At 29.1% G+C, this 27388-nt stretch overlaps 13 protein-coding genes across 13 annotated transcripts; 7 read left to right on the top strand and 6 right to left on the bottom strand.

Annotated features, from left to right (window-relative positions):
* Positions 1-15: 15 nt before the first annotated feature.
* Positions 16-2220, top strand: cgd7_2560 (Sgd1p; NIC plus MI domains containing protein involved in RNA metabolism; the record flags this gene model as incomplete). The annotated part of the gene is made up of 1 exon (XM_628425.1): positions 16-2220. One exon carries the CDS (start codon positions 16-18, stop codon positions 2218-2220), a length of 2205 nt encoding a protein of 734 aa, XP_628427.1.
* A 10-nt stretch (positions 2221-2230) lies between these two features.
* cgd7_2550 (hypothetical protein) lies at positions 2231-2961 on the top strand (the record flags this gene model as incomplete). Its single annotated transcript, XM_001388350.1, has 2 exons — positions 2231-2808; positions 2850-2961. Coding segments are annotated over 2 exons (690 nt in total), but the record flags the coding sequence as incomplete, so codon positions are not given.
* A 316-nt stretch (positions 2962-3277) lies between these two features.
* On the bottom strand, positions 3278-3640 carry cgd7_2540 (60S ribosomal protein L35A; the record flags this gene model as incomplete). Its single annotated transcript, XM_628424.1, has 1 exon — positions 3278-3640. One exon carries the CDS (start codon positions 3638-3640, stop codon positions 3278-3280), a length of 363 nt encoding a protein of 120 aa, XP_628426.1.
* A 286-nt stretch (positions 3641-3926) lies between these two features.
* Positions 3927-11090, top strand: cgd7_2530 (large membrane protein with signal peptide and transmembrane domain near carboxy terminus; the record flags this gene model as incomplete). Its single annotated transcript, XM_628423.1, has 1 exon — positions 3927-11090. One exon carries the CDS (start codon positions 3927-3929, stop codon positions 11088-11090), a length of 7164 nt encoding a protein of 2387 aa, XP_628425.1.
* Positions 11091-11372: 282 nt separating this feature from the next.
* cgd7_2520 (conserved hypothetical protein) lies at positions 11373-11990 on the bottom strand (the record flags this gene model as incomplete). The annotated part of the gene is made up of 1 exon (XM_628422.1): positions 11373-11990. The coding sequence occupies one exon, from the start codon at positions 11988-11990 to the stop codon at positions 11373-11375; it is 618 nt and encodes a 205-aa protein (XP_628424.1).
* A 1468-nt stretch (positions 11991-13458) lies between these two features.
* On the top strand, positions 13459-14193 carry cgd7_2510 (conserved hypothetical protein; the record flags this gene model as incomplete). The annotated part of the gene is made up of 1 exon (XM_628421.1): positions 13459-14193. The coding sequence occupies one exon, from the start codon at positions 13459-13461 to the stop codon at positions 14191-14193; it is 735 nt and encodes a 244-aa protein (XP_628423.1).
* Positions 14194-14381: 188 nt separating this feature from the next.
* On the top strand, positions 14382-14967 carry cgd7_2500 (Skp1 family protein, putative; the record flags this gene model as incomplete). Its single annotated transcript, XM_001388349.1, has 3 exons — positions 14382-14484; positions 14539-14747; positions 14791-14967. 3 exons carry the CDS (start codon positions 14382-14384, stop codon positions 14965-14967), a joined length of 489 nt encoding a protein of 162 aa, XP_001388386.1.
* A 257-nt stretch (positions 14968-15224) lies between these two features.
* cgd7_2490 (cyclin'cyclin') lies at positions 15225-16385 on the top strand (the record flags this gene model as incomplete). Its single annotated transcript, XM_628420.1, has 1 exon — positions 15225-16385. The coding sequence occupies one exon, from the start codon at positions 15225-15227 to the stop codon at positions 16383-16385; it is 1161 nt and encodes a 386-aa protein (XP_628422.1).
* Positions 16386-17159: 774 nt separating this feature from the next.
* On the bottom strand, positions 17160-17882 carry cgd7_2480 (hypothetical membrane protein; the record flags this gene model as incomplete). The annotated part of the gene is made up of 1 exon (XM_628419.1): positions 17160-17882. One exon carries the CDS (start codon positions 17880-17882, stop codon positions 17160-17162), a length of 723 nt encoding a protein of 240 aa, XP_628421.1.
* A 380-nt stretch (positions 17883-18262) lies between these two features.
* On the bottom strand, positions 18263-18961 carry cgd7_2470 (14-3-3 domain containing protein; the record flags this gene model as incomplete). Its single annotated transcript, XM_628418.1, has 1 exon — positions 18263-18961. The coding sequence occupies one exon, from the start codon at positions 18959-18961 to the stop codon at positions 18263-18265; it is 699 nt and encodes a 232-aa protein (XP_628420.1).
* Positions 18962-19055: 94 nt separating this feature from the next.
* Positions 19056-20195, bottom strand: cgd7_2460 (TBC domain protein (small GTpase GAP), 3 transmembrane domains; the record flags this gene model as incomplete). Its single annotated transcript, XM_628417.1, has 1 exon — positions 19056-20195. One exon carries the CDS (start codon positions 20193-20195, stop codon positions 19056-19058), a length of 1140 nt encoding a protein of 379 aa, XP_628419.1.
* Positions 20196-20498: 303 nt separating this feature from the next.
* cgd7_2450 (possible membrane associated transporter) lies at positions 20499-21863 on the top strand (the record flags this gene model as incomplete). Its single annotated transcript, XM_628416.1, has 1 exon — positions 20499-21863. The coding sequence occupies one exon, from the start codon at positions 20499-20501 to the stop codon at positions 21861-21863; it is 1365 nt and encodes a 454-aa protein (XP_628418.1).
* Positions 21864-21895: 32 nt separating this feature from the next.
* On the bottom strand, positions 21896-27265 carry cgd7_2440 (giant membrane protein; the record flags this gene model as incomplete). The annotated part of the gene is made up of 1 exon (XM_628415.1): positions 21896-27265. The coding sequence occupies one exon, from the start codon at positions 27263-27265 to the stop codon at positions 21896-21898; it is 5370 nt and encodes a 1789-aa protein (XP_628417.1).
* Between the last annotated feature and the right edge of the window lie 123 nt (positions 27266-27388).

Genomic DNA, 27388 nt, shown 5'->3' with positions numbered 1-27388 from the left:
GTGAAATTTTTGAACATGAAGGATGAAAATGATGAGGATATTATTCTTCTAGAGAAAAAACTTGGAATAATTAAAAAAGAAGGAGTTTCTGAAACAAGTATTGAAAAAAAACGTAAAGCTCTATACAAGAAAATAGAGAGAGAAGAAGGAATTGGAGATTTTATGGACTTAATAGATGGAATATTGACAGACGTTAACAAAAAAAAAAAAAAGATTGAAAGCGAATCAAAACCTAATAAAAAAAATATAAGAAATAAAAGCTGTGATAAATCCTTCAACTCCAAAAACTTTCCTAAATTAATCTGCGAATCAATAATAAATTGGCAAAATGAATTTAGGCAAAGAGCTCAAGGGTTTTTAAATAGATTAAGTGAAGGGAATATGACTTTAATTTTGGAAAAGTTAATTGAATTAATTAAGTATACAATAAGACTGGCTTACAATAATCATAATTTTTGTGACAGCGACCTGCTTAAATTAAGAAGTGAATCAATTAAAATTGTATTAGGTTATTTTGATAGTGACTACTATGTAGCGCATCGACTAATCGCAATTAATGACATTATTGAAAGTGAGTTAATAATGTTATTTATACAAAATTGCATTATTCAACCACAAAATACTGTTTCATTAAATACAGTATATTCTGCATTGATTTCTTCTATTGGAATTAAATTAGAAGGCAGTTTTAATCAGAGATTAATAATAATTTTGAATAAAATATATAACGAAACTTTGGATAAAATTTTACAGAATTTGGGTTCAAATATAGAAAAATATAATAATAAGATAATTCTGAGACATATTATAATCTCGTTGATAACTATTTACAGATGTGGTTTCGCATCTTCAATAGTAATTCAAAATTTTATTGATACAGGAATAAATGGATATAAATATTCAAAATCAAATATAATTTACTGGGAGTGCTTTTTTGATAATGTGTTAACTATCATTAGAGGATCTGCATTTTATATAAAAGATGAGAGTAATTCTGTATTTGAGAATATAATCGAAAACATTGGGTCAGAAATTTCAAAAGATTATTATTTTGAGCCTCAGTTAAAAAATGAGATTGAATCAAGCAACCTAAACATTTTCGTAAGCCCATTAAAATTTAAATTCATTATTGAAGAGTTGAACGAGTGGAGAGAAAGTTTGAAAAATCAAGCATTAAGCCAAAAATTGAGAAGAAGAGAAGGCATAATTGAGAGACAGTTAAACACTATGCATAGTTGGTCGCTTAACTGTGTCTTATTGAAACATATGCAAATGATACGAAATGGAAGGAAACAAGCTCCAATTCAATCTAAACTCGAGATAGTGTCATATCCTAAAACTTTAATTGAATATATATGGCAAGAAGAAAATAAAAATTTACTTTTATGGTATTTAAACAAAGATCAGGAAAATAATTTAGTTAATCAATTAATTGGCTTTTATAATTTAGGCACAAAACAATTGAACCCAAAACGTATTATACATGAAGAAATTGACGCTACCAATAATGTTATTAACAACAATAAGTTGCTTGATCTGGCTTCAAAGATGAGATTTACCTCTGATGTACAAAAGAGTATTTTTGTTGCATTACTAGGTGCAATCGATGAATTTGACGCAATAAATAGATTGACTTCATTAAATCTTACGCAATCAAAGACTTACTTAAACTCAGCAATCAATGTTATTGTTATTTCTTCATTATTTGAACATGTTTATAATCCATATTATTACAAAGTATTGAAAGGTTTAACTGTGCTTCCTGCAGTTATTTCGAAAAAAATAAACAATGAAATCATTAATTGTTTTTCTCAACAAATGGGAATATTAGATAAATTTAATGTAAGAAAAATTATGATTTTTAGTCAATTAATCAAGGACTGCATTTTTGGTCGGATTTTTGATTTAAGGATTATCAGGTTTATCAAAATTAATGACATTCATGCATTGACAGGGTCTATTGGTTTGTTTCTAAAAGAGTTAATTATATTAATATTGAGGGAAGAAAATGAAGCTGATGAAGACGCATTTATTTTTGAGTTATTCTCTGCTGTTTCAAAAATGTCAGAACTAAAAGAGACTATCTTATTCGTTATACAAGCATTAGCGGTTCCCGCAATTGAAAATAACAATGAATCTAATAATGGTTATGAGATCTTAAAAATAAGAATAGCAAGAATTACAAAATTATTAGGTGACAATATTACTTTCTTAAAATAGTATTGCATTAATGTCTAATGAAAACTCAAGTTTATATCCGAAGCAATTTTCAATTCATACGAGCGATGGAGTAAAATTAAGTTGCAGAAGCTTTGGCAATATTCCATCAAAAGTTCCGATGACTGGGATCGAAAGTATAGTTTTTGTGCTAGTTCATCCATATGGGATAATGGGTGGTAGTAGTTCTAATATGCTTGGCTTAGCTTTGAGTTTGGCAGATAAGGGGTATGGTAGTATAATTTTTGATCATAGGGGAATTGGTAAATCAACGGGATATAAGTCAATTTTTGGAAATAACGAAGTTTATGATGTAGTCTCTGTATGCAATGATATAAAAGGAAAGAATAGTGATATTAAGGTTGTTTTAATTGGGTCTTCTGCAGGTGCTCCAATTGCTGGTTCAGCTGTTGATGAATGTGAAAATGTTATAGGATATATCGGAATAGGATACGTATTTGGGTTTTGGCCATCCTTGTTATTTAAACAACATTACAACAATATTCTTAGATCGAAAAAACACAAATTATTCATCATGGGAGATTCCGATGGATTCACTTCTATTGATGTTCTAAAAAATAAAATGGACAAGTAAGTAATAATTTTTAAAAATCTTTCCTAACTATTTCTAGTTGCTGCGATCCTAAACAAGTCGAAATAATACCCAAAGTTGGGCATTTCGAATTGGAATCACCCTACTACGATGATACAATATGCGAAATAATCGACAAATTTGTCAAATCATCATTCAGATAATAGAAAAGTACATCAGATAAGTACTCAACAACAGAGTGATAATGCCAAGTTAACAGAATTAACAGTCCCTAAATATCTATATTATCATATATTGTAGTCGATGATCAATTATCAAGGAATATCGTGAATTACAGTAAATCCCTGTAAGTACCAGTTATACATCATCGGCCATTGCATAGTACATGCGTTGTTTAACTATAAAGAGTTTTCGCCTCATTTAGTACTTCTTTAACTTAAAGCAGGAATAATATTTAGATATTCAATTACCAGGATATTGATCCCATAAATAGTTTGTCAATTCAGATTAGATATTGCTTGGAAAAAGGAAAACTCGTACTCTACCTCCAAAGCTGCTGGGTGGTAATGCTTTTCTGAACTTGGCACATACTGCACCACTGTTACCGTAGCTTCTTCTAATCAATCCTTGTATCACTCTGAATTTTGTGCCATTCTTTATTGTCTTGGCCTTGTAGATATATGCACATCTCTTTCCCAAATAGAACTTTGCGTCTTCTTTTGTTTTAACACCTTCTATTTTAAGTAGAGAAACGTTTGGGGTTTGATTGACCTTTGACCTTTTGTAACCCGTAACAATCGCTTTAGAGTATAGTCTTACGGGTTCAGTTGTCTTGTTATTAAAGCTCTTTTTCTTTATTTGAGATTTCATTTGAAAGAACAAAAACGACTCAATCCTATTTTGAAAAGGTTGTGACTTAGTTCAGCTTGTAATGCTGCGTCTGGCCTTTTATAACATTTTATTTGTAATTAAAAGGTACTATTTAACATTATTTGTAGTGCGTGTCTCTTTCATTGTCTCAATGCCGGTACCGCTAATTTAGGCGCGTGCGGCAAAATGTGATCTTTTCTTTCAATATATGCATATTGTTTGTTTTACTTGAGGTAATCCTCAATATTTATAATACCATTCATGGAATCAATTATTTCACCGTAATATGGCCTTTCCTAAAAAGGAATATATTGTACTATTTTTGATTATCTTTTTTTATATTAGCTCATTTTTATGTGTGAGTTCTGATTCCAAAAATAAAATAGATCCTACGTTGGCACTTTTACCTTGGACATTTAATAATAAGTCGAATATTGATATTAGAGTAAGTTATGGCTGTCATAATTGGAAATTTGAAGATGAATTTTTAAGAGTTAATCACTCGGTTGTAAGAATCGACGAGTATGGGAACAATTGTACGGATGTTATTAATGTAAATCCAAAATGGCACCATATGCGCTTAAAAGGAGTTTTTACTGTTATTGCATCGGATATTTATACAGGAGAGAATTTACGTAGTGAAATTCACATTGCAAAAGTTGAGAGTATAAAAATCAGCACCAGTTCAAAAAGAATTAGGCTAGGCTCACTTGAAAACCTATATGCAATTGGGTTTGACAGTGAAAATAACACATTCACATCATTGAATGAACTAAGGATTGTTTGGGAGTTGGAAAATGATAACATTATATCGGAGAAAAATTATGGAAGCCAAATTTTGGTTACTGGATCTAAAGTTGGATCAGTAAATGTACATGTAAAAATTATTGAAGAGCATTATGCATTAATCGGTTCATCAGTTACTATATATGTAGAAGATCCATTTAAAATTATCCCATACATCAGAAGGGCTCCATTTGGTTCGCTTTATCCAATACATTTAGTGAAAGAAGGGACAACAGATTTTACAAATTTTTTTAGAAAAGAATTTCATTATTGTAAAATTGACAGGAATATCGGACCACAAGCTCAAATACTTGATGGCAATAAGATAATAGTTGAAAATTACAACAATCATGACATTGAAGCCGAATCAATCATTTCTACTACTTGTATGGATAGAAGAGTTGATGGAAGTTTTTTCACAAGTTTAATATATATATCATTTCCTAAAGAAATTATTTTTGCTGTTCAAGATGACATTAGTTTATTACCTCCCCAAAATAACTTTAATTTTGATGAATTTGTTCAATTATATTTTATAGAAGGGGAACAATTAGCTGAAAGGTCCGGCTTTTTTGTTCGAACTTTGCAGAATAACGAATTAACGATTACTGAGAATAAGGTTATTTTTCTTCAATTAAAGTTGCTTAATTATAAGAGAGAGTTCTTACACGTTCCAATTAACTCAAGATTCAGATTTATCTGCAAAAAAGGTTGTAACTCGGTAAATATTACTCCATTCCAGACTGAGTATAATGAAAATAATTCAACTACTGGTGGATTTTTAAAAATTACAGGTAACTCAGTGGGATTAAGCGAATTTGTTGTTACTCTCGACTCTATAGGTGACACAAGCTATTCAAAACCTAATGGGGAGGGCAAATTAACAGAAATTACCTCGCTGTTAAAGATTAATATTGTTAGAGACATAGATACTCTCTTTTCAAATCTACCACTTGTTCTATACCCTGGAGAACAAAGAATCAATATAAGAGAAAACATTACAGGCGGAAAAGGACCATTTTTTTTTTGTTCATCCAACCCGTCAATAGCAATGATTGATTTCCACACGGGACTATTAAAGACAGGCTATAATACAGGATTACTTAATGTTACTATATATGATATTGGAATAAGCCAATACTATGAAAATAAAAATAAATTAAGTTGCGAATCTCTTAAAAATGTTTATGGTTTAAACATTCCTGTTCTAGTTTCTTATATTAATGGTTTTAGTTTAGAAATGGCCTCTTTAAATGGAAAGCTTTATAAAAATACCATTTATACTTCAATATCACAAAATTCGTTAACCGTTGAAATCAAAGCTGAGCCTATAAGAGTTTCCAATAATTTGTTAGGTAATCAATTTGAACCATCTTATTATAATCTTTCATTTTATAAATTGGATACTCTTGATATAACAAAGTTATATGATCCATGCGAAATAGTAAAGGTGGCAAATCTACTTGACTTTCAACCAAATACAAAATATACAAATGATTTGAGCATTAATGATTGTCTGCTAATCTTGAATAATTTAGGAATTGTATCTTATAGCCAACTTACATCTAATTATGATTTTAATATCATAATAATGAATATAGATGGACAAAAAATTAATATTGAGCTGAAGAAACATGGAAATTTGGTTTTTGATAACTTTATTGAATTTGGAATCGAATTTAACTATAACTCGAAAACAATTAGACGAAAAATTATCGATATTGGGCTTTCCATATTTATTTTTCAAGATATTTTTTTCGTACCTATATTAAATGAGATTGTCCTGAGTTATTTTGAATCATCAGAGACTGCTTCAAATAATTTTTATATTGAGAAGTCTAGTCAAATTAATCTTTTAATACAAGGTGGATTATACGACTATCAAAACAAAACAAATTGTTTGATCGAATTTAATAAATTTAGACTATTTTTGTTGTTAGATAATGAGGAAAGAGAATTTTTTGGTACACAAAAAGAAATTAATGATCACAATTCAATTCGAATTTCTAAGTTAGATGAAACAAACAAGTTTTTATTGGAATGTAATGGCGAATTAGCGGTTGGTTTTTTTAAATTTACAATGGCAATCTTCGACGAATACCAGTCGGAAGTTTATAGAATGGAGTCTGTGTTAAAAGTTCATTGTAAATCAATCGACCATATTAATATGTTTTGGGTTAGTCGGTTTCCTATTATGGGAAAGTACACATGTAATACGAGAAGTGATGATTGTATGATATTTCATTTCAATTCTAATAAAATACATAGATTTATTTCTTTAGCATATGATAAGAACAATAACTTATTGTTGTCATTCAACAGATTTAAAGTAAAATGGGAAATTGAAAATATTAGCGAATTCTCAACACATTTTTTGGACGAAAATAAGCTGATTAATCAAAATATTATAGATGTATCTATACACTTGGGAGCAGAATATTATATGAAAGATGTTAATATCAGATTTGAAGCGTTCATCCACGAAAACTTCGAGGAAAATAATCTAGATGATAATTTGAATAGATTCAGCATTATTACAAAGGGAATTTTTACAAGGCCACCTATCTTAATTTCTCCACAAATGTTGGATATGCCTGCGCAGTTTGAGGATTACCATCAATTTGAAGATGAGAATGAAGGAATTAACTCCATTGGATCATGGAATTTGCTCGAAGGCAAACACCAATTTGGAATAATATATGGAACAAATAATTTTAACATTTTTTTCGATGATAAAACAGCAGTAAAATATAGTTTATGTAATGATATGATGAAAGAAGAGGACGTCTTTTTAATTAAAAACAACTCATTTAATCATTTTCATAATAGAGTACATATTTTTCCTTTTTGCTTAGATTCAAAACAACTCTTAAGAGGTGAAAATGAAACCAAAAAAATAGATGTCTATATTGAAGATCAATTGATTCTTCCAAAATATATAATAAAGAAAAAATTGGTATTTAGTAATTTAAATAAATTGCATCTTGTTTGGTTGGACAGATTCAACTTGAATATGAATAAAGAAAGTGAGTTATTACCTTGGTCAATTTATTTTACTTATAATGTATCTGATCAAAATATTGGCTTTATAAATGACTTTAAAGTTCCTAGGAAGTATATTTCTGAAAATATTTATGAATATATCAATAACGTCGACTATTATAAGAATATCGATAACACTTTGCCGTGCATTAATGAAAATTGCCTAATTGATGACAATTCAAGATCAATATTAGTTGTAATAATGTATAATGAACAAGATATGGCTCTAGAACCTTGGCAGAGTACTGAATTCAAAATTGAAATTGATTATAAATTAAAGAACATTTCGTGTAAATCTGAATTAGAATTTAGTAAACAGAAAAAAAATAGCTTAAATGATTTTTCTATTGAAATAATAAATTTAAGCTCTACAATATTCCAAATTATGGAGATAAAGAAAAAAAATATTGATATTGAATTAGTTGCAAAAGTATTGGATTCAAATTCCAGTGTAAATATATATTCAAACTCTTTAAACTTAAAAGTATATGAATCAATTAAACTTGAATCAAATACAGATATGTTTTCATTGTTTCCATACGGTTCTCCACTACACATTAGTTTCAAGGGTGGCCCTACAAAATATAAAGGTTTAAAACTAGATTGGCATATCGAATTAGAAAAAAAAATAAACAGCAAAGCCCATAAAGATATTTTACTCATTAGAAACAATAAAAAATTGGTTATTGAACCTCTCGGAGAAATAGGGAGAGAAAGAGTATTAATAAAATGCTTTTTAACTAATGAAAATAACACCAATATTTTTAAAGCACTAATATTTTCTAAACTAATTAATGTTTATGTTGATATTCCTGACAAAATAAGCTTATTTTCACCAGAAATTGAATATTTGTATTTAGGGTATCCAAAAGCTTATACAATAAGAACTTGGAATAGTAATAGAAATAAGACTTTAAACTTTCACAACTCCCAATATTTTCCTTCAGAGTTTTCAAAATGTAAAGTTAATTGGTCTATCTCCCAAAATTTGAATGGTTTTAATAATATTTCAAAGAATTTTGTAGATAATAAATGCAATCCAAATTCAGATCTAGTCTGTATATCAAGGTTTATTGACTTCAATTATATCGACAGATTTAAGATGAATAATACGTTTTTTGAAGACCATATGCATAGTAATGTTTCGATGCATGATTATATTGCTTTAATTCACCCTATAAATATTGGAGCATCTTATTTGAATATAAGGTTAAGTTGCAGTTTTGGCAATAAGAAGAATATTGAATTAGAATTAACACAAAAACTTAGTGTTATTAAGGCAATTAATTCCGTTGAAAATGGAATTTGGATAATTAATGACTCACTATATTATATTATTCTACCTAAGGAAGTAGAAGTTAAAAGTAATAACAAGTTAGATATTGAATATGCGAATAACTCGCAACAAATTTACATAGATACTTGGAACTCTAATAAAAGCGTTGTTATTTTCAATGAAGAAAATAGGTTTAAATTGGGATCAGAAAGTCTTGTTACTATATCTCCTATAATTATATCTGAACCGAAGTTCACTGTTGTAGAATTAAGTAAATATGGTGACTATTCAATTAAACTTTCATTATTTTTTTTTAATTCCATGGGTATCAGATTATTTCCAAACCCAAATTATTGTCTTGGAATTAATTTATATTTGATTCCAGTTCAAAATATAACTCAAGAATTCTTAATAAAAAAAGAAGACGATAATTTATATATTGATGCAATTTTTGAAGAAAGTAATTTGAATGCAAACTGCCAATTACTATTATATCAAAATAAAGAAACTAAATCATTGAAATTAATTGAAGAGATTAAATCATGGGAGCTAACGGACTCTAAAAATGAGTTTTATGAAAATTATAGAGATTCATGTTTCATAATTCAAATATTTTCAAATACAAATAAATTCATTGGATCCCAACCTTTTTGTGTTAGTTTAAGTTCTAAGGCCAGTATTAAACATAGTGAAAATAATATTTTTGTAAATGAATCAAATATAACTAATATTAATTTTATAGATAAAATAACAAAGTATGAATTTGAGGTCTTTGGAGGTTCTTTGCTTCACCTCAACCCTATTAAATGGAAAGCATTAAATTCAACTCCCGATAAACTAAACTTCTGTGTGGTTGTAAATAAGCTTCTTGAAGATATTGAATCTCTTCTTAAAGAGGAATTTTCAAAAATTCTGAATATTCCATTGACACTTATTATTATTATTCGTGGCGAACGCATCCAATCAGAGTTATCAAGCTACTTAAATATTTCTTCAAATAAACAATTATTATGCGTATCCATTGATAAAAAAATTAATCCTTTTGAATTATGGGTAGTTTTGATGAAATATTCGTCCATTATTTCGAATGATCATGGATTAATTTGGGTTGATGTGAATAGGAACGACAATAACACTTTGAAATACAATACTTCAGAATATGATGTAGCTCCGACTTGGGAATTATTATCAAGTTATGATTCTGTAAAAGTGGTAGAAAATGAGTTGTTGGTTATTCCAATGAGCAATTCAATAAAGTATATTAAACTGCGCTTATCAAAGCTAATAGAAATAAACTTAAAAGTAATACCGTTAAATGGCCAGTTTTCTGAAAATGATTTTATTATTGTTAACAAGAAGTATGATAAGTTGCATATAAATACTCAATTTTCATTTTCTATTTATTTTAGTGATGGCGACTTTATTAATAAATTTTTCAACAATATTTACTATAATTCTCCAATAAGTAATATAAATTGTGAAATCTATAACCCAATTTTAAAAGAAATATACACCACAACTCCTTTTTGGTCTTTAACAATTCTTAACAGCCCATTTTTACTTCCTTCTTGTAATATGGCTCCAAGAAGTAGTGAACTATCTACAAAAATAAAAAATGGAATTGTAAGTAATTATTATGATCAAGATTCAATGTACATATTACCAAAGATTAACAAAACTACTTTTATTATTCAAATGCAATTTAAATCTTCAAGAAAGTTAAAAAGGTTTATACCAGTTCACTTTCATCCAATTTTGATGGAACCACTAAGTTCTCGACTCTTTTCAAACAAATCGACATTTACTCATGGTTGGCTGGATGATACACACCATATTGAAATTATAGTTCCTTTGAACCCCAAAGACTATTTTGAATTCCCGATACAAATTTTATTTTGGTTCGGATATGAAAATACTAGACTTGTCGCCTACAAAATTAAAAGCCAAGTATTAGATGAATATATGGTTAATTTTACTGTAAATCGTTTTCAGGGGGAAATAAAAATTGTGAATATCACCAGAGACACCAGAGCTTCTATTGCGGATTTGAATACAATTTTACCATTCTTTATTTTGTTAGAATTTAACTCCAATGGACAAAAACACCTAATTAATATAATTTTCAAGGATAGAGACAATAATAAAATAGAATCTCAAGGCGACACACTATCAAAATATTTTATATTTTCAAGACCAATGAAAGTTAACCAACATTTATGTTCTATATTAATTTCCCTAGCTATTCTCTCAATTTCTGTTTTCTACTTCCTGTATAAAAAGAAAGAAGTAATTTCTAGGGAGAACAATTCGTCACCATTTAGGAAACTAAACACTCAAAAGTGGTAGATTACTCCTCATAGATAATAGAGTCATTAGATATGGTGTACTTTAGTAAATTAATCAACTATAATTTATAAACACAGTAGAATCATATAAAGACAAAATATGTAAGCAAAAAATCAAATGTTACTTAGATCTAGAACGAATGCATGAGATACCTGATTATTTATAGTTAAATAGTCTAAAATTTCGTGAACACTTCAGCCGAAAGATGGTAAGAAAAATATTCCTCAATAAGATTCAGAGGACATGGATTGTATTTTGCATCATTAGATATCACGAAAATAGTTAACTTACCATTTTATATTGAATAGCCGAGATAGATAATCTAGCTACTGAAAATAGAAATACAAATAATATGTCCCACACCTCATTTAAAAAATAAACAAATATAATGGTAAGCATCGATGGGAATAAAGCTTTATAGACAATCATGAAAAACGGGCACCCTTCAGTAACTGCTAATAGCGGAGAAAACGAGAGCAAAAAGCATATAATGTGGAATGCTGTTTTATTAATTTTAATACCGATAAAGTGATTAATATTAAGCTGACTCTCCATAATAATTTTCAAAATATAAACAAGCAATAAGACTGTGCATATTAAGTATAAAACTCCCCAACGATAGACATCTTCTCTAATATTATTAAACTCCTTACATTCAGTGGAAATAATTATTGAAGGACGGTCGAAAACATCTTCATCTTCAGCATCAGTATTTAATTGATATATGTTAAAGTTATAGGGGTGAAATCCAAGAGTCATACTCAGATCAGGATAGCACAACTGGACTGGAGAACTTTTTTCAGTGGGCCGACTCTCAAATGATAAAGCATTTTTATAAAATAACAAGGGTAATTCTCTTTCCAAAATGTCGCAACAAATTCGATGTTTTACCCGATTCATATTCAAAACTGTATGTCTTTAGAGTTTGCCGGTCGCATATCGGATTTGAAATAATGTAAAACGCCTAAACATCTTACATGAAACCATTATGTACATTAACTCGTAACGAAGCTTTGAGAAACCGCACTATTTGTCTTAGAGTATGGCGCAACATTTTAAGACGCCAATAGCGTCATTTATATGTATAATTTGCTATAAGAAAAAATATAATGCCGCAATACTATACGTATATTTATAACTTTGGTAGCGAGTTTACTTTACTTTGAATTCTTTGTTGTTTGGGAATTCTTTAGAAAATGGGTCACGGAGCAAGCCGTTACAAGAAGGCTAGAGCCAAGATGCGATGGAAGTGGAAGAAGAAGCGAACTCGTCGTCTCCAAAGAAAGAGACGTAAGATGAGACAAAGATCCCGATGACTTCGATGAGTCATCTTTATTTTTTTTTTAGTTTGACAAGATGTGCTTTTCCACTTATTGTGGATACATCTACAAAGTATTGACTACTGGATAAGTACTGAGACGTCTTATCCTTATCCTCAATTACATTGTACTAGAAATACAAGGCAATTAACATCTTATTTGTCACTTTTTTTTTCTCTATACGTATTTGCTTTACTTTGATACTCTTGGTGTTCTCTGTATTGGTTTCGAAATTAATCATGGCTATTATTAGTCACTTTCCTGGACAAATTTACTGGGCCTACGTCTACTTTGAAGGTTCATTTAACTTGCAGTTCGGTATAGTGAAACAGTGCTTGGAAGAATCATTCCATTCTTTTTGTTGGTGGCTATGATTAATACTGAGAAGTTATTGTTTCTTACATTTTTCAGTTCATAACATGAAATGCCATTTGTAATTTAAAATTCAATCAATGCGTTCAAATATAGCTCAGGAAAAGACTTATGCTCTAATAAATTATTTAAATAACATAAAGCGATTTTTTAAAAGTGAGAACTTTTTGAATAAGTCAAAAATTAGCAAATTGTTGTAAAATGTTTTACGAAGTAAATATTTCCACTGAGATATTTTGAAATAGGGAGAATATATCAAACATTGAATGCATTGTCTACAACTAAAGTATTGATATATGAGAATTACGTTCTAAAAATAAATAAATTAAACATAGTAACGGAAAGCAATGATTCAGATTTTATTATAATGGTTACTTCAGATATTTAGGAACTTTTATTAAATTGTATTTATTCTCAAAATTAGTTTCAAAAACGCACGCAATTCAAATAAGATGTATTTGTATGTTAAGCAAGTATCTAGCCAACATTATCGTGATATAAACTTCTAAAAACACATGTTTAAGGATTTTTCGAATCTTTCAAGCATCAATTCTTACCTTTTTGCCTAAAACTAGTATACCGCCAAATAGGTTTTTTTTCTTACTCATCCCTCATCTCAATATACTAAAAATTAAGCTGTTCATTAATGTAAGTTATTCGAAATAATTTTTGGAATAATGGCATCTTCAATCATGGAAACATTTGGATCCCTCAACTATGAAGAGGCGTTTTCTAAGCGTGGTATAATAAGTACAATTGTGGGGATATTATTAGGCCTAGTAGTTTCAACTACTGTCAACGCAACTCTGGTTGAAATAAGTTTATCGCCATTTTTCTCAACATATTTTGGCCTCTTATTTGTAATAATTGGAGGACTGATATTTTGGAAGGTATATGTAACAATTATTCCAGATGAAGAGAACGCTTTAAATAAACGAACATCTCTATTAACATTTGCTGCGCTGATCATATTTTCCGGTTTTATCTGCTTTATTCTTGAAAATGATTGGTTCCTTGGAATGACACCAATTATTAGAGTACCAATTTATACCATTCTCGGCCTCTCTATTTCATTTGCTATTGCATTTTCTCTTGTAGATGCCGTTAATTATATTTCTGGCTTTATTTCCAGTAATGACAGTCCATTGTTGGTTAATTCAAAGGCTCAAATAATATTTGTCATTTGCTCTTCATTATTTATTGGAATTATTTTTGGGTTTCTATTTGGGCTTGTTGAAGACACACACGAGCAGATTCACTATGTAAACATCTCGTTAATGAAGCAAAAACATTATTGCTATACAATTGGAGTTATAGTAGGTGCGTTATGCGGATTTGGTAATGAAGTAATTAGATTATCAGATAGATCTTATATGATCGTCGGGAAAACCGTGTATGACTCAGATGTTTAGACTAGCTATTCTATATAATTCCATCTATTATATTAATATTAAATATGACTACTCTTAATAATAGCGATAGATAAGTTATATTTCCTTTTTTTCACAATATTTGTTGGCTTTTCAACTACATACCCGAAAAAGGTAACTTACCGCGTTTTTATTGCTCATCCCATTTAAATTAATAATAATTATTTATTATGATTTTTCCAAAGGTAAGATTATTAAGCTCAGAAGGAGAAGAATTTGCAGTTGATGTACGTGTTGCAACGGCGTCAACATTAGTGAGGAATATAATCGAGGGTATGTAATTGTAATTTTTGGTACAAATTTTCGAATTTTAATAATTTAACATATCAGATGTTGGCATTGACGACCCCGTTCCACTCCCAAATGTAAGAGGAGATGTTTTACGTAAAGTGCTCGACTATTGCGAATATCACGTTGACAATCCCTCTAAAGAGATTCCAAAACCACTTAGAAGCAATAGTTTATCTAACATAGTATGTGAGTGGGATGAAGAGTTTGTAAATATTCAGCAGGAGTTTTTGTTTGAGCTTATGTTGGTAAGTTAGTGGCTAATATATTAATATCGCTATTATTTCTTAGGCAGCGAATTACCTGGATATTAAACCTTTGTTGGATCTATCTTGCGCTAAGGTTGCAACTATGATTAAAGGGAAAAAAGCTGAGGAAATACGCCAAATATTTAATATAGAAAATGATTTCACTCCAGAAGAGGAATCCGCAATAAGAGAAGAGAATAAGTGGTGTGATGAGCCGTGATATGGATTTCTAAACAATTATCTTTTTTTTCAATTCATGATCATAATTACCTTTGAAAATATTTCCCTATAATTTATTTGGCGAATAAAATTGATACATTACTTCTTGGGTCAGGCATATCTTTTCTTTTTTCAAACTAGGTTAGGGATTGTTAAGTTATTTTTATAAAATTGAGAACATACTCTTGATTTAAAAAAAAAAAAATAAGATTTCGTTTATTAAGTTTTAATCTTTAGTTTTTGTTTATCTTTGAATAAATGCTTCTTGGTGCTATGACAAGATTAATTAGTAACTTGACGCAATTTGAAGGTAATGAAAAAAATTTTAGTGAAAATATCTCAGGTGAATTTGAACATAAAAACGACAAAATACCTATTCTTAAGAGTCGTTTAAGTTATAGTAAAAATAGTGGAACAATACTGTGGAAATATTGGAATAAACCATCTGAGGCATCAACTAGGAATAATTCCAATGATGAATTATCACTTCTAGTTAATCAAAACGAATTATCTGAAAGTCTAACATCAAAATCATCATTATTCGACTCAGGAAATCTTGATAAAGAAAAGAATAGTGTTGGTCACTCTGTGGTAGAAATTAAAAGATTCAATGAAAGTAATATTAAACAAGAACTGAGAAGTGCAATATCCAGAAAATCTGCAAATTATGGGAAAGATAGAAATCAACTTCATGAAAACAATAATAGTATGCAATTTAATTATAGAAGTTACCCTCTTTCAAATTCACAAATTTCAAGTTGGATGAATAACTCCTGGTCAGAATATGAAACAGTAGAAAAAGATATAAAAAAATGCGTAATAATGGAAATTGATAAAATCAACAATAAAACTGAAGAAAATAAGAAAATTATTACTCCATTTCATTCACTCGCAACTCCAAAAATATCTATAGGGGATTACTTCATTAGTAGAATCGTGAAATTTGTGTCCCTAACACCTGTCGATTTTTGTGTAATGGTTATTTTAATAAGAAGAGCTGTTGAGAAATCCAAAGGTAGATTGAGCGTTACATCCCTAACTGCGCACAGACTCGTTTTGGCCACTGCACTATTAACATACAAACTGATGTACGATGTACAATATGGAATAAAATTTTGGGCACATATCGGGGGTGTGCCACAATGGGAGATGTTAATGTTAGAATATCATATTTTGAAAATATTAAATTGGGATTTATCAATAAATTACCACGAGTTTAAAAAAACATATCTTGAAATTTTATCAAATAAAGAAGTGAGAAAGATAATGATATCAAGTAAAGCAAGTAGCAGTAAGATCGATAGGACTGAATACCAAAATAAAGCTGACTACTCTCAAGTTAATTCTGATGGAAATAAACGAACCAAGTTGCAACTGAATGTGTCGAAACTAAGCTCAAATCGCAAGAAATGTGTGTGAAATTAATAATTTGTTCACCAAATAAAAAGATTTTTGGGTTTGCAACAATCGATTTCTTTGTGTAGTATATCACACTTGTGAGAGCAAACATATCTTACGATAGAGTTGGGTCTGCATTTAAAGCACTTGTAGCATTTATATTTGCCAATAAAACCGCATATTACACAAAATTTTTTTGGGGGTGTTTTGGAAGGGCCAACTACAATATTCGACCATTTAACCTTTCTATTTAATTAATTTGATTTTAAAAAGTACAAAACTAAAAAAATTTTACTCACCTTTCATTGTCTTGATCATCCTCTGCTAATACTAATGAAATTTCCTTTCGCTCCTTTTTGTTATTGCTAATGCTTATGCTTGAGTTTCCACGGAAAGAATCGTCCATATAGTCCTCAGCTAACAAAAATCATGGTTAAAAAATATCAAAGTTTTCTAACAACTTACAGTCATCGTCATCAGAACGATTCTTACGTCTTTTTTTATCTACAAAGTTATTATTAAGCCTGAAAGTAAGTCAACAATTTTACTTACGTTTTACCATGAATCTGGATAAATCTGGCAGAATTCGTATATTTAAGTTTTGATCTCCACAATACAAAGTAAACCGCGAAACAAATGCATAGCAATAATATAAACGACCTTGGGCAATAATAAAACATTCAAAAAAACTAATCTAATATAAATCAAAATTCTGAAATATAAAAGTCTATCGAAAACATGAATGCGATAATTATAAAAAGTTTCTAATTCGAAATACTTGACTTAAGAAGATAGCTATATTAGCGTATGATGACTTCTGTCATCAATGCAGCCATCTTCGCCACGCAAATAAGCAATATAGAACAAAACTGAAGGCGCAAGATGGGTGGCAAGTATCATTGAAAGCATTGTAATTGTAAAATGATACGATTCCATTTGGGGTAGCAATGCCGTGAAAATTGATAAAAGTGAAATGACTAAATAAAGCGTTGACAAAGTTTTGCATGAAATTAAATTTCGAGTTGCTACTCCTGAACCTGCCAACAATGAGCTTTCCATTGAATTTAAGTTAATTGCTGTCGAATTTGGAATAATTAGTGAAGTAGATAGCATGGTAAAAGATATTAGTGATATTACTAAGCATAGAACATTTGTATAAAAGTATTCGATATGCTGGTCTCCTTTTAAATATTTTATAATTGAAAAACAATATAATACCCATATAAAAAGAAATGACGAAATAGTTAACCCAAGAAGTTTAGCCCAAGAACAAATGTATTTAAAATTTCCAACCATTGTTCCAATGGATAACGCACAACTCCTTTGATTAAAGGCAAATAGCCTATTTTTTATCCTAGAGATATTTGTTGTGTGAACTTTTCTAGGCGGAACCCTCGCTACCTTTGCAATCCATTGTTGTTTATATGCTGCGCATGAAATCTGGCTCTGCGCTTCGACATCTTTGAGTGACGAATGAAAATGCCCGATTCCACCTACAGTTTGTTTATTTTGCTGCATTGATTTAAACGAGTTTTAAGGCAATATGAAAATACCTTAGTGCCTAATGAGGTTCTGAATTGAAATAAAGTAGATAATTATTTATTCTCCCTCAATTTATACAAGCCAGTGACTTGGGTCTTACAGAAAAAATTGTGAAAAAAAAACCCTATTTCCTCTTGTTTTTTATTAATATCTGTGAAATAGTTTTAAATCAGAAAAATAAGCTATAGAATAAAATCTATTGATTTATTTACTGTATACATGTACCGGACTAATCCCCTCACTCTTAAAATTTCAATTTATTTTTTAACTTAATGCATTGAAAGCTAGAAGATAACTTGGGCGGTCGCCCCACGATGTTAAGTTTTGAAAGATCATTAGAATGAAAAATTTGACTTTCATTTTTCAATATAATCCTTAATCCCTTGCAAATAAACTGTTATTTGAGCCTTTCTATCCATGTTTTCTTGCTCTTTAATTTGAAGCTCGAGTATCTTTCCCAGAGAATTTAGCATGTTAAATACTTGCTTTTTTTCTCCGTATTTCTCCGAAAGAATGTATGCGAGATTCTGTATAAATCCCAATGGTAATTGCTCTATTTTATCCGGGTGTTCACATAATAGAGTAAATGCATCTTGATGAATTTTTTTAGAATCTTCTAAACTACAAAGTCCAAATTCAAGTTTATATCTTGAAATATCAGATTTTACCTTTAGCTTAAAGAATTTACTAAAAAATGATTTCTCAACCAAGCGATCTACACAATCTTCAAATGATTGTAAAAACGCCTTAATATCTTTTCTAAGTGAAAAAACATACTCACTACATATTTTTACAAGCTCATCATTATTCAACTGTTTCGTTTGTTCCTGCAATACTTGACTGGTCATAGTTCTATAATCTGAAATTTTATGTTTAATACATAATGTCAACAAGTGCCTTTCCTCATCATCAAATTCAGAGTTTTCAAATTCTGAAAGGTAAATTAATGACTTTAATGCTTCAAACATTTTATCGAAGCATCCTCCCCACTCAAAAACCTGTGCTCTATACTTTTGTAATAATCTTTCATCCATTTCTTTAAATAAAAGGTTCATGAATTTAAAAAAAAAACAAGAAGTATTTCTTTGGTTCAAACTTATTTTTGTCTTATAGAGAAAAGAAGTAGATAGATATTTAAAGGGTCAGAGCCTAATTTTTTTTTTTAATAATTTTCAAAAAATTGAATTCGCCAACATAAATGGAAAATAATAAACTCGAAATCAATACTAAGAATATTGAATATATTAGCACTTTTACATTCATCTTAGAAAAAAGAGTTGTACCGATTCTTAAATCGTGTTTAGATCCCTTTCCAGCTTCCCACAAAAAATAGCTATTTAATATATTAAGTCTTGTGCTAGATAAATATTTGTGTGAGCAACTTACTATTACTTTCCAATTGAGGTTTGAAATGTCCAAATTTTGGAAAAAAAAATGAACAAAAGGATATATTTCGTTTTCTTCGAAGTTAAGTGATATATCTAATCCAAAATTTTGCTCAAGATAATCAAAAAGCTTTGTTTCTGATTGTATTATTATTTCTACAATAAGAAAAACGATATAAAGAGGATGGCTTGAAATAATGTGATCAAAAATATAATATGTTAGTTTTTTTTGTTTAACTGAAATATTATGTGAAAAATAAGTTATTATCCAAGGCAAAATAAATATGCAGACGCTTGATTCTTTATCATCTTTTGCTTTTAATTTAACGAAAAAATTATACAAAATAGGTGATCTCTTATTTAACAAGTAAAGAAGATCCCGAGAAATATTCGAAAGAATGTATTCAAGATTTATTTGAGCTAAACTATCTGATTTGTAAATATATGGAGTTGAGTAAAGCATAAGAAATCGATCAAAAGCCTTAAAACAAATATCCGCTCTACCTTTTTCTGAATTGAATTTCTTTATTAAAAGTTTACATAGAATAATAGCTTCAAATCTTTCAGAAAATACAATTAACTTAGACAATTTTTTTTTAATATTTGCCAAATTGGATTTCTTGTATTCATGGAATAATGTTAGAAATACTTTTCCAATTTCGTGAATACCTTGAATATAAGAATAATTTTCCCTTCGATAAGAAAAGACTGAAATAAGCAAACGCTTTAAATTTAATTTATCGATATCGCTTTGCAAGTCACAACGGTCTACGTCACAATTTACCTGGTTAATGAGAGTTTTATCAGCGTTCTGTACTAGACTGCTTATTGAAATCTTTCTATTAATGTCTTCTATACTAATTTTTAATAATATGCACCAAACAAACCTTCTACTATCATTCATTTTTAACAAACACTTGTTGCAGTTAAATTTTCAGTGAAAAAATTTAAATTACTACGGAATTTAAGCTTTCAAAAAATCGTTTAACATTGCTCCAACAAAATTATTGAATTATTTTTTTTTTTTTATTTGAAACTGGGTTGCATTTAATTGAAAATTGTATATACCGGGTATTATATGAGGAATAAAGTTACATGAATAAAACAAAAAATAAATTATGATTTATAAACTAAACAAAATATTAAATATTTTAGAAATATATTACTTTAGTTTAAATACATGTTTGAGGTGTTGAATTAAAATAAAATGAATTTTCGATTATTAATCAGAGACTTGTTAAATAAGGACAAAACATTTTGGTCACCACTAATTGGATGTGCATTGATTCACTGGTCTTTGGGCTTTGCAAACACATTTGGAAATACTGTCCCATATATTGCAAGTTATATTTCACTGAAAGGAAAACACAAATTACGAGCAGGAATGATTTGTTGGATCGAATGTTTTTTTGTATTGTTCCAGGGAGGAGCAAACTATTTGTATCCAAGTATTGAACTTATTATTGGAATTCCTTCTTGTTTGGCTATTGGATTTTTTTTTTGTAATTTTGGGTTATTAATATCATATTTATTTTTGGAAAATTATTTTCTTTACTTATTCGGTTATTCCATTCTATACGCCATTGGGAATGGGCTACTTTTTGCATCCACAATTGAATTTTTGGCTAGCAATTATTCTAAAAATTCTCGTTCAAAAATAATTGGGGTGCTTTGGCTATTTAGAGGAGCATCAATGTCAATAATTCCTTCTTTTCAGTCTTCATTTGTTAATCCAATCAACTCAAATAATTATTATGTTTATAGTGGTAACAAATTTTTTAATAGTTTAATAGTTTTGGAAAAAGTTCCAAAATTGTTAAAATTAACTTTTATATTTTCAGCGATATTCCAAATTACTGGAATTGCAAATCTAGCAATAACAGGAAGGAAATACCCAAGAATTAAGGAAAAACAAGAACAATATATTTCGGATAAGAGATGCCATTTTGCAAATCGAATTTATACATCCGAACCATTTGTTTTGCTTTGGTTAATTACATTTCTTTCATGGCCTTGCATTGAGTATATTCAATTATTTTGGAAAGTTCATGGGATGACCAATACTGGTCTCGGAGATTTGCAATTAACAAGAGTTTCTTGTATCATAATGATTTTACAAACATTATTTAGAGTATTTTGGGGTATTTTTGGTCAGCTTGCAGGTTACTTTAATTGTATTTGTATTTTATCAATCATTTTGGTAACTGGAATTATACTGCTAATGTTCCCCATTATTGAAAGTATATCTATTTTTCAGTATATTCTGGGGTATCTTCTTGTTTCCATTGCTCATTCCGGAAATTTAACCATTTTCCCAACAACTATTGTGAAACATTATTGCCAGTCAAACCAAATGGAATTATTTATTTATTTATTTTCTGCAAAGGCAGCTTCCTGCATATTTTTTTGTATTCTTACAGATTTCACAACTCGTTTTCTAAATATTAATTACTCTCTTGTTCCATTATTAATATTTTCTTTGGGATCGTTTTTTTTATCTTTCATTTTGAGGGATATTAAAGATAATTATATTTTAGAAAAGAATAGTAAAAAAAGATACATAAACATCTAGGACTTCTATCTATAAAAAAAAAAAAGTTCTATTTATTTTTTCCTATATTCTTCTCTTCTGATAGAATTTGCGGAGTTAGAGTGGCTAGTTTTGTTTAAGCAGTATTCGTCAACATTCAGTCTTTGTCTTTTAAATTCTGACCGTGATGAATTGTTATTAATTTTTTCATCTTGATTCTTTGAACTGGGAGTTACTGGGTACAAATTAGATGAACTAGAATTATTTTTCTTTGTAGATTCTATGGCTACTTTTAAAGTAAGAGCGGATTCATTTTGTTTTGAGTTTTTGTCTTTTAAATCTCTTTTTCTTATCCAATTTGGGCTGCATTGTTTTAATTTCAAAATTAATGATGTAATTGATAGATTCAAATCATTCCAGTGTCTTTTTGTTGCATATTCAAGGATGTTTGGTAGCTCTTTTAGTAAATATTCACCTGTTATTGCTGATATAGGAAATGATTCGTAAAATCTTGATAACATCCAAACGCTGCTTAATGTATGGGCCCATTCAGGGAGGTCTTCAGGTGATCTTTCTGATAATAGTCCCAATCCAAGGGATAAGGAAATCATGATATTCCTTTCACATTCGTAGAGAAAATTGTTCAGAATTGAATCAGTTGTTCTTTGAGTCAAGCTCTCAATTTCATTACAACTTTTTCCCTTAAATATTTCAATATATTCTAGCCCGTTATTGCTTTCATTTTTTTCTGCCAACACATCTAGTTTACTAGGCTCATAGATAGAAGAGTCAAGTTTTATTTCTTGTGATGATTCGTTAATTAAACTCATTTTTTGGTCAAAGTTTTCTAATGATTTTTTTTCAAATAATTTTGAACAATCAGAATCTTTATTTTCAATTGATTCGCTGCATTTTGTACCATCAATTAATGAATCTTTATTATCTAAAATGTTGTTTAAATTCTTTCCATTTGTATCAGTTTCAAACTCGAGCCTATCTAAATCAGTTACTGGGATATTGTTGGGAGAAACTTTAAACGTTGTTTCTCCTTTTTGGTTATTATCAGCATTTATGCCTGACCTAAATTTAGAAATAAATCTTTTAATATATGCGAATATCTCCTTAAAAAATAAGCCAAGAAGCTGAGATTCACGAGGAGTCGATGACCTTATCAAGGAAGAAATATGCTTGGTTGTTAATATCAAAAATGATTCAATAAGGTATTTATTAGAAGAAAAAATACCTCTTTCTTCGTCAAGAACGAACCTTTCGATCCAAAAATATGTGAATAATGCATCAGTTTCAGAGTGAATTACTCTAGGCGCAATAAAATCCTTACAAATCCAAATCATAAAAGATTGAATTTTTTTTTCATGCTCAGAAAAATCATGGCACTTTAAAGATTCATTTAACTCATCTTTGAATCTATTAATTCCATGGTCTGAATCTAGGAATTGACTTATAAAGTCGCTTCTCTTAGAGAGTTTAATATATTCTGAAGCTAATGCATTGTAACAACTATAAAGCTTTCTGAGCCTCTTTTCAAATGGTTTAATTGCATCCCTAACTTGCCTTGTTAAATGATTTTTGTTTTTAGTATAACTTGGTAAGAGTTTAATATTATTAGGATTCAAAAAAAATTCGATCTTACACTTCTCAATAAAAGTGTCTGTCTTATGATCTACAATATTTTGTGCCAAAATCCTGTCTATGTTTTCTTTGTAATATAATATTTCAGAATATAAATCAAATAGTTTTTCTGAATAATGTTGGTATGGGAGAGAAATATCAGATAAATCAAGATACCAGAATAAAATATAAAAATCCATGAAAACCTCATTATTCAAAAAGGTCATCTCACTTTTCTTTAGAATGTAAGTTTTAATGCACTTTATTGCCTCATGATCAATATCCAATAATCCATCTTCTTGTACCAAAATTTCTCTGTCAACTTGAATTATGTTAGATTTCCTAATTCCATTCCTAAGAAAAGACCATGCAGTTGGTATATCTAGGTATAAAAAGGTCTGAGTTACAATTTCTTCAAAGCTATATCTTGAGTTTGAAATATTCAAAATAAAGTTTCTATATGATTCAGGATCAAATGACCTTTTCAATAATTCAATTGTTTGTATGCAACACCAATGCAGCTCGTCAGAAAGGTTAATTAAAAGTTTAATATCCATGTTTAAATTACTTGGAACATCCCATAATATTTCGGACCTGAGTTTTGCAATTCTAAAAAGAACCTCCTTACTTTGAATCTCTCCATTCTTTAAGATAGAAATAAATAAATCACAATTTTGTTTAGCATATGAATTATTGTCTAATAAAGAATTAAAAAAAGAGTGCTCGTTCATTGCTCCGAAATTATCTTCTTCATGTTGAGAAAGAAATAGTTGAAATAATAATGGCCCTCCTGCAAGGCTTTGGATCTGCTTTCCAGTTAATACAGACAAGTCAAGTATTGGAGCTGATAATACAATTTCTAATAATTGCTTCCAAAAACAAATGTCTAAGAAATTGTTTGGAATTTTTACAGAGTATTCATTACCATAAAAAGTTTCATCTATACGATAAGTAATAGTTTGCAAAAAATTCTTTAAAATTTCCCTTGGTACTTTTCTTTTTGTTAGCAATAATGCGACGAATTTTGCAATTCCACGATTGCCAAATCTTGAACAATTTAAATCACTATTACTTGATCTACAATCAATCATGTAGGTGGGTCTTGAAAGAATAAAGTTTATTATTGTAAATATCATTACATCAAAACATATTTCATCAATATTATTTCCAAGTATCTCAATTAAAAGAGGTATCATATTATCATAATTGTTACATTGATTAATGATCGTATCGCAAACTGCAAGCGGATTTGTGTAAGATAAACCAATAATATTGGAAATTAATAATCTGATTTGAACAGGTGGTCTTCTTTTTATGCTGTTTGAATGTTTATTATCATTTTTGTTATTTATTATATCTTTTGTAACTCCCTTCAAATACTTTGAAAGTATTTTTTTTACACTAACCCATTGGTAATTCATAGGATACCTATTGTAACTAAATACCATTAACCTTCTGTAAATTTGGTATCTATACTTGATGTCTATCTCACCGAATATGGAGTTTTTCAACATTTCAGGAATTGAAGGACTCTTGGGTAGGAGTGAAATCGCAGGGAAGATAATGCAAGATGAAACTTCAAACAATAGTTCAGATGGGCACTTGTATCCATTTATTGAGCTCAATTCTTGTGACTCAAATAATTCAGAAAGTTTCCCATTGTTAAATTCTTTGACAAAGACCAAGTGCAGCTCAAGAAAAATGGGAATGCAGCTTGGATGTTTTTGAAATAAATGGTATTTGCAATATTTGCTAATCCATTCAGTTAATGAATAGAACCTTTTGTATTGCAATATCAGGTTAGATGACTTTTCACTATCTTTAACTTTACTTTCAATATCATTGATTATTAATTCTATTTTTTTTTTCAATATATTACTTGATAAATTTATAATGCTAAATGGCATACCCGTAAAGTCAGTTATTTCTTGAATTATTTCAGAATTCTTTGATATTTTGGAAACAAAGTATATTTCATCTTCATCAACGCAAATTTCTTCCAAAAAATAATCAGCAAAAAATGCATTTGCAAATAAAATTGATGGAGTAAGTATTAACTCTGAAAGAATAATCGAAATATTCGAAAAATTGATCTCATCGTTAAACCTTTCATTTCTCAAAATTTCTCTCAATAGCAGTTCTAAGTTAAAATCTTTTTCAGACTCTTCTATTTTACTTAATTGAGAATTAAAATATAAATGATAATACTTATAAATGCTGTTAATATTTTCCAATGTTTTTGGAGGAAAGAAAAAACCCTGAGCATCAAATAAGTTTGAAAAATTATCTGTGTTTTTTAATGAATATTTATCTACCTTAAAATCTGACCAAAAAATATCATCCCATTCTACCAACTTCTCTCTGAAATAATCGCTTAGTTCAAAAAACCCTTTTTTAATTAAAAAAGAAGTAAGCACAAAGAATGGCAAATCAAGAATGTCTTTAAAGCCTTTTTTATCAGTAATAATCCATGGATTTGTTCTGTAAGCATAATTTCCAATATTTTCCGTATTTAAGCTATCGGAATCCTTAGGTCCCTTATTTGAGCTACAAATATTGGAAATATGTTCAATGAAAATAATGAAAGACTTTCTAACAATTTTCTCTGGGAAGATAGCAAGTAACTTATCTAATAGAACAAATAGTCGAGTATCTAGATCATTTAAGTTATTTTTTGTATCAATGAACCCCGAAATTATTGAAATAAAAACTTCAAAAATTAATCCAACACTTCTTTGTATTGAGAGATCATATCTTAGAATTATATTCCAAATGGATTTCATCAAATAATTTGACAGGTTTAAATTAGTATGACTATTGTTTTTATCGTTTATATTTTCTGAATACTCATTTACATAATTTGTGCCTTTAGGATTGTTGGAATAATCTCTTTCATATATAATTTGAGAGGTGGGTTCATCAATATTTAGATCAGAAAAAAAATTTATTTGATCAAATAAGTATTTAATTAGTACTCCCAGAATAGAAAACCCATTTAAACACTCTCTTTGGGTTGTAAAGGAATCTACAGTAAAACATAGTCTTGTTCTATCTCTTACATACTTTTGCTGAAGTTTAAATTTAGAAGAAATTAACGATTCCGTGATTTTCATGTTATCAGATTTTCCAAGATCAAGATACGATACAATATCTTTTATACTAATGAGTTTCACGCTCTTTGGGATTGATGGAAGCGGTCTTTCTCTCGAAGTTATATTTCCTCTACAGAGTCTAGACATGAATTCTATCCAGATTGAGTTTTTATTCGATTCGTTGCTATGTACACTCATTTGAATAAGCCACACAGCATCCATTATTAGAGGTGTGATGTGATCTTCAACAAAAGAACTAAAAGATGGCAAATTAATGTCGATAGCTTTACTTGGGTCAGAAATGAATACGTTAAATTCATCTTTCAGAGATTCAGTTGGTACTTCTTGAATATCAAGCTCATCCTTTCCAATAAAGTCGTAACCCAAAATTTTGCATATTTTTAAATAAGATACAATGGAACAATTTTCGAGAAACTCTATCGCTGTTATGTAGGGAATATCCAAATAAAACAATACGCTTGTAAGTAATTCAAATACAATTTTTTGTAAACAAGATTGAGACCTTTTGACTAGTTCAGAATTTTCAGATAGAAATAATACAGGAAGATGATTTGTAAATTCATACTGAATCCGTATTCTAATTTCATTATTCCATGTTTCCATTAAACATCTTTCCTTAGGCAGGTATTCTCTACTTAAAATACAGAATGAGTCATTCTCTTTGTTCCTATTTTGATTATCTTCAACTTCATTTGAACTCATAAGATTGATGCAATCAATTTTACTAGAATCTATTAAAAATTAATTGTTTAAATTTGTTTCCTTATCCCCCTAGTCAAATAATCACAAATTCGGGCGCTCCCAAACATCAAAGTAACAAATTGA

Source organism: Cryptosporidium parvum, chromosome 7 (assembly GCF_000165345.1).
Source record: "Cryptosporidium parvum Iowa II chromosome 7, whole genome shotgun sequence".
NCBI lineage: Eukaryota > Apicomplexa > Conoidasida > Eucoccidiorida > Cryptosporidiidae > Cryptosporidium > Cryptosporidium parvum.
This window is presented reverse-complemented; position numbering and strand designations above follow the sequence as displayed.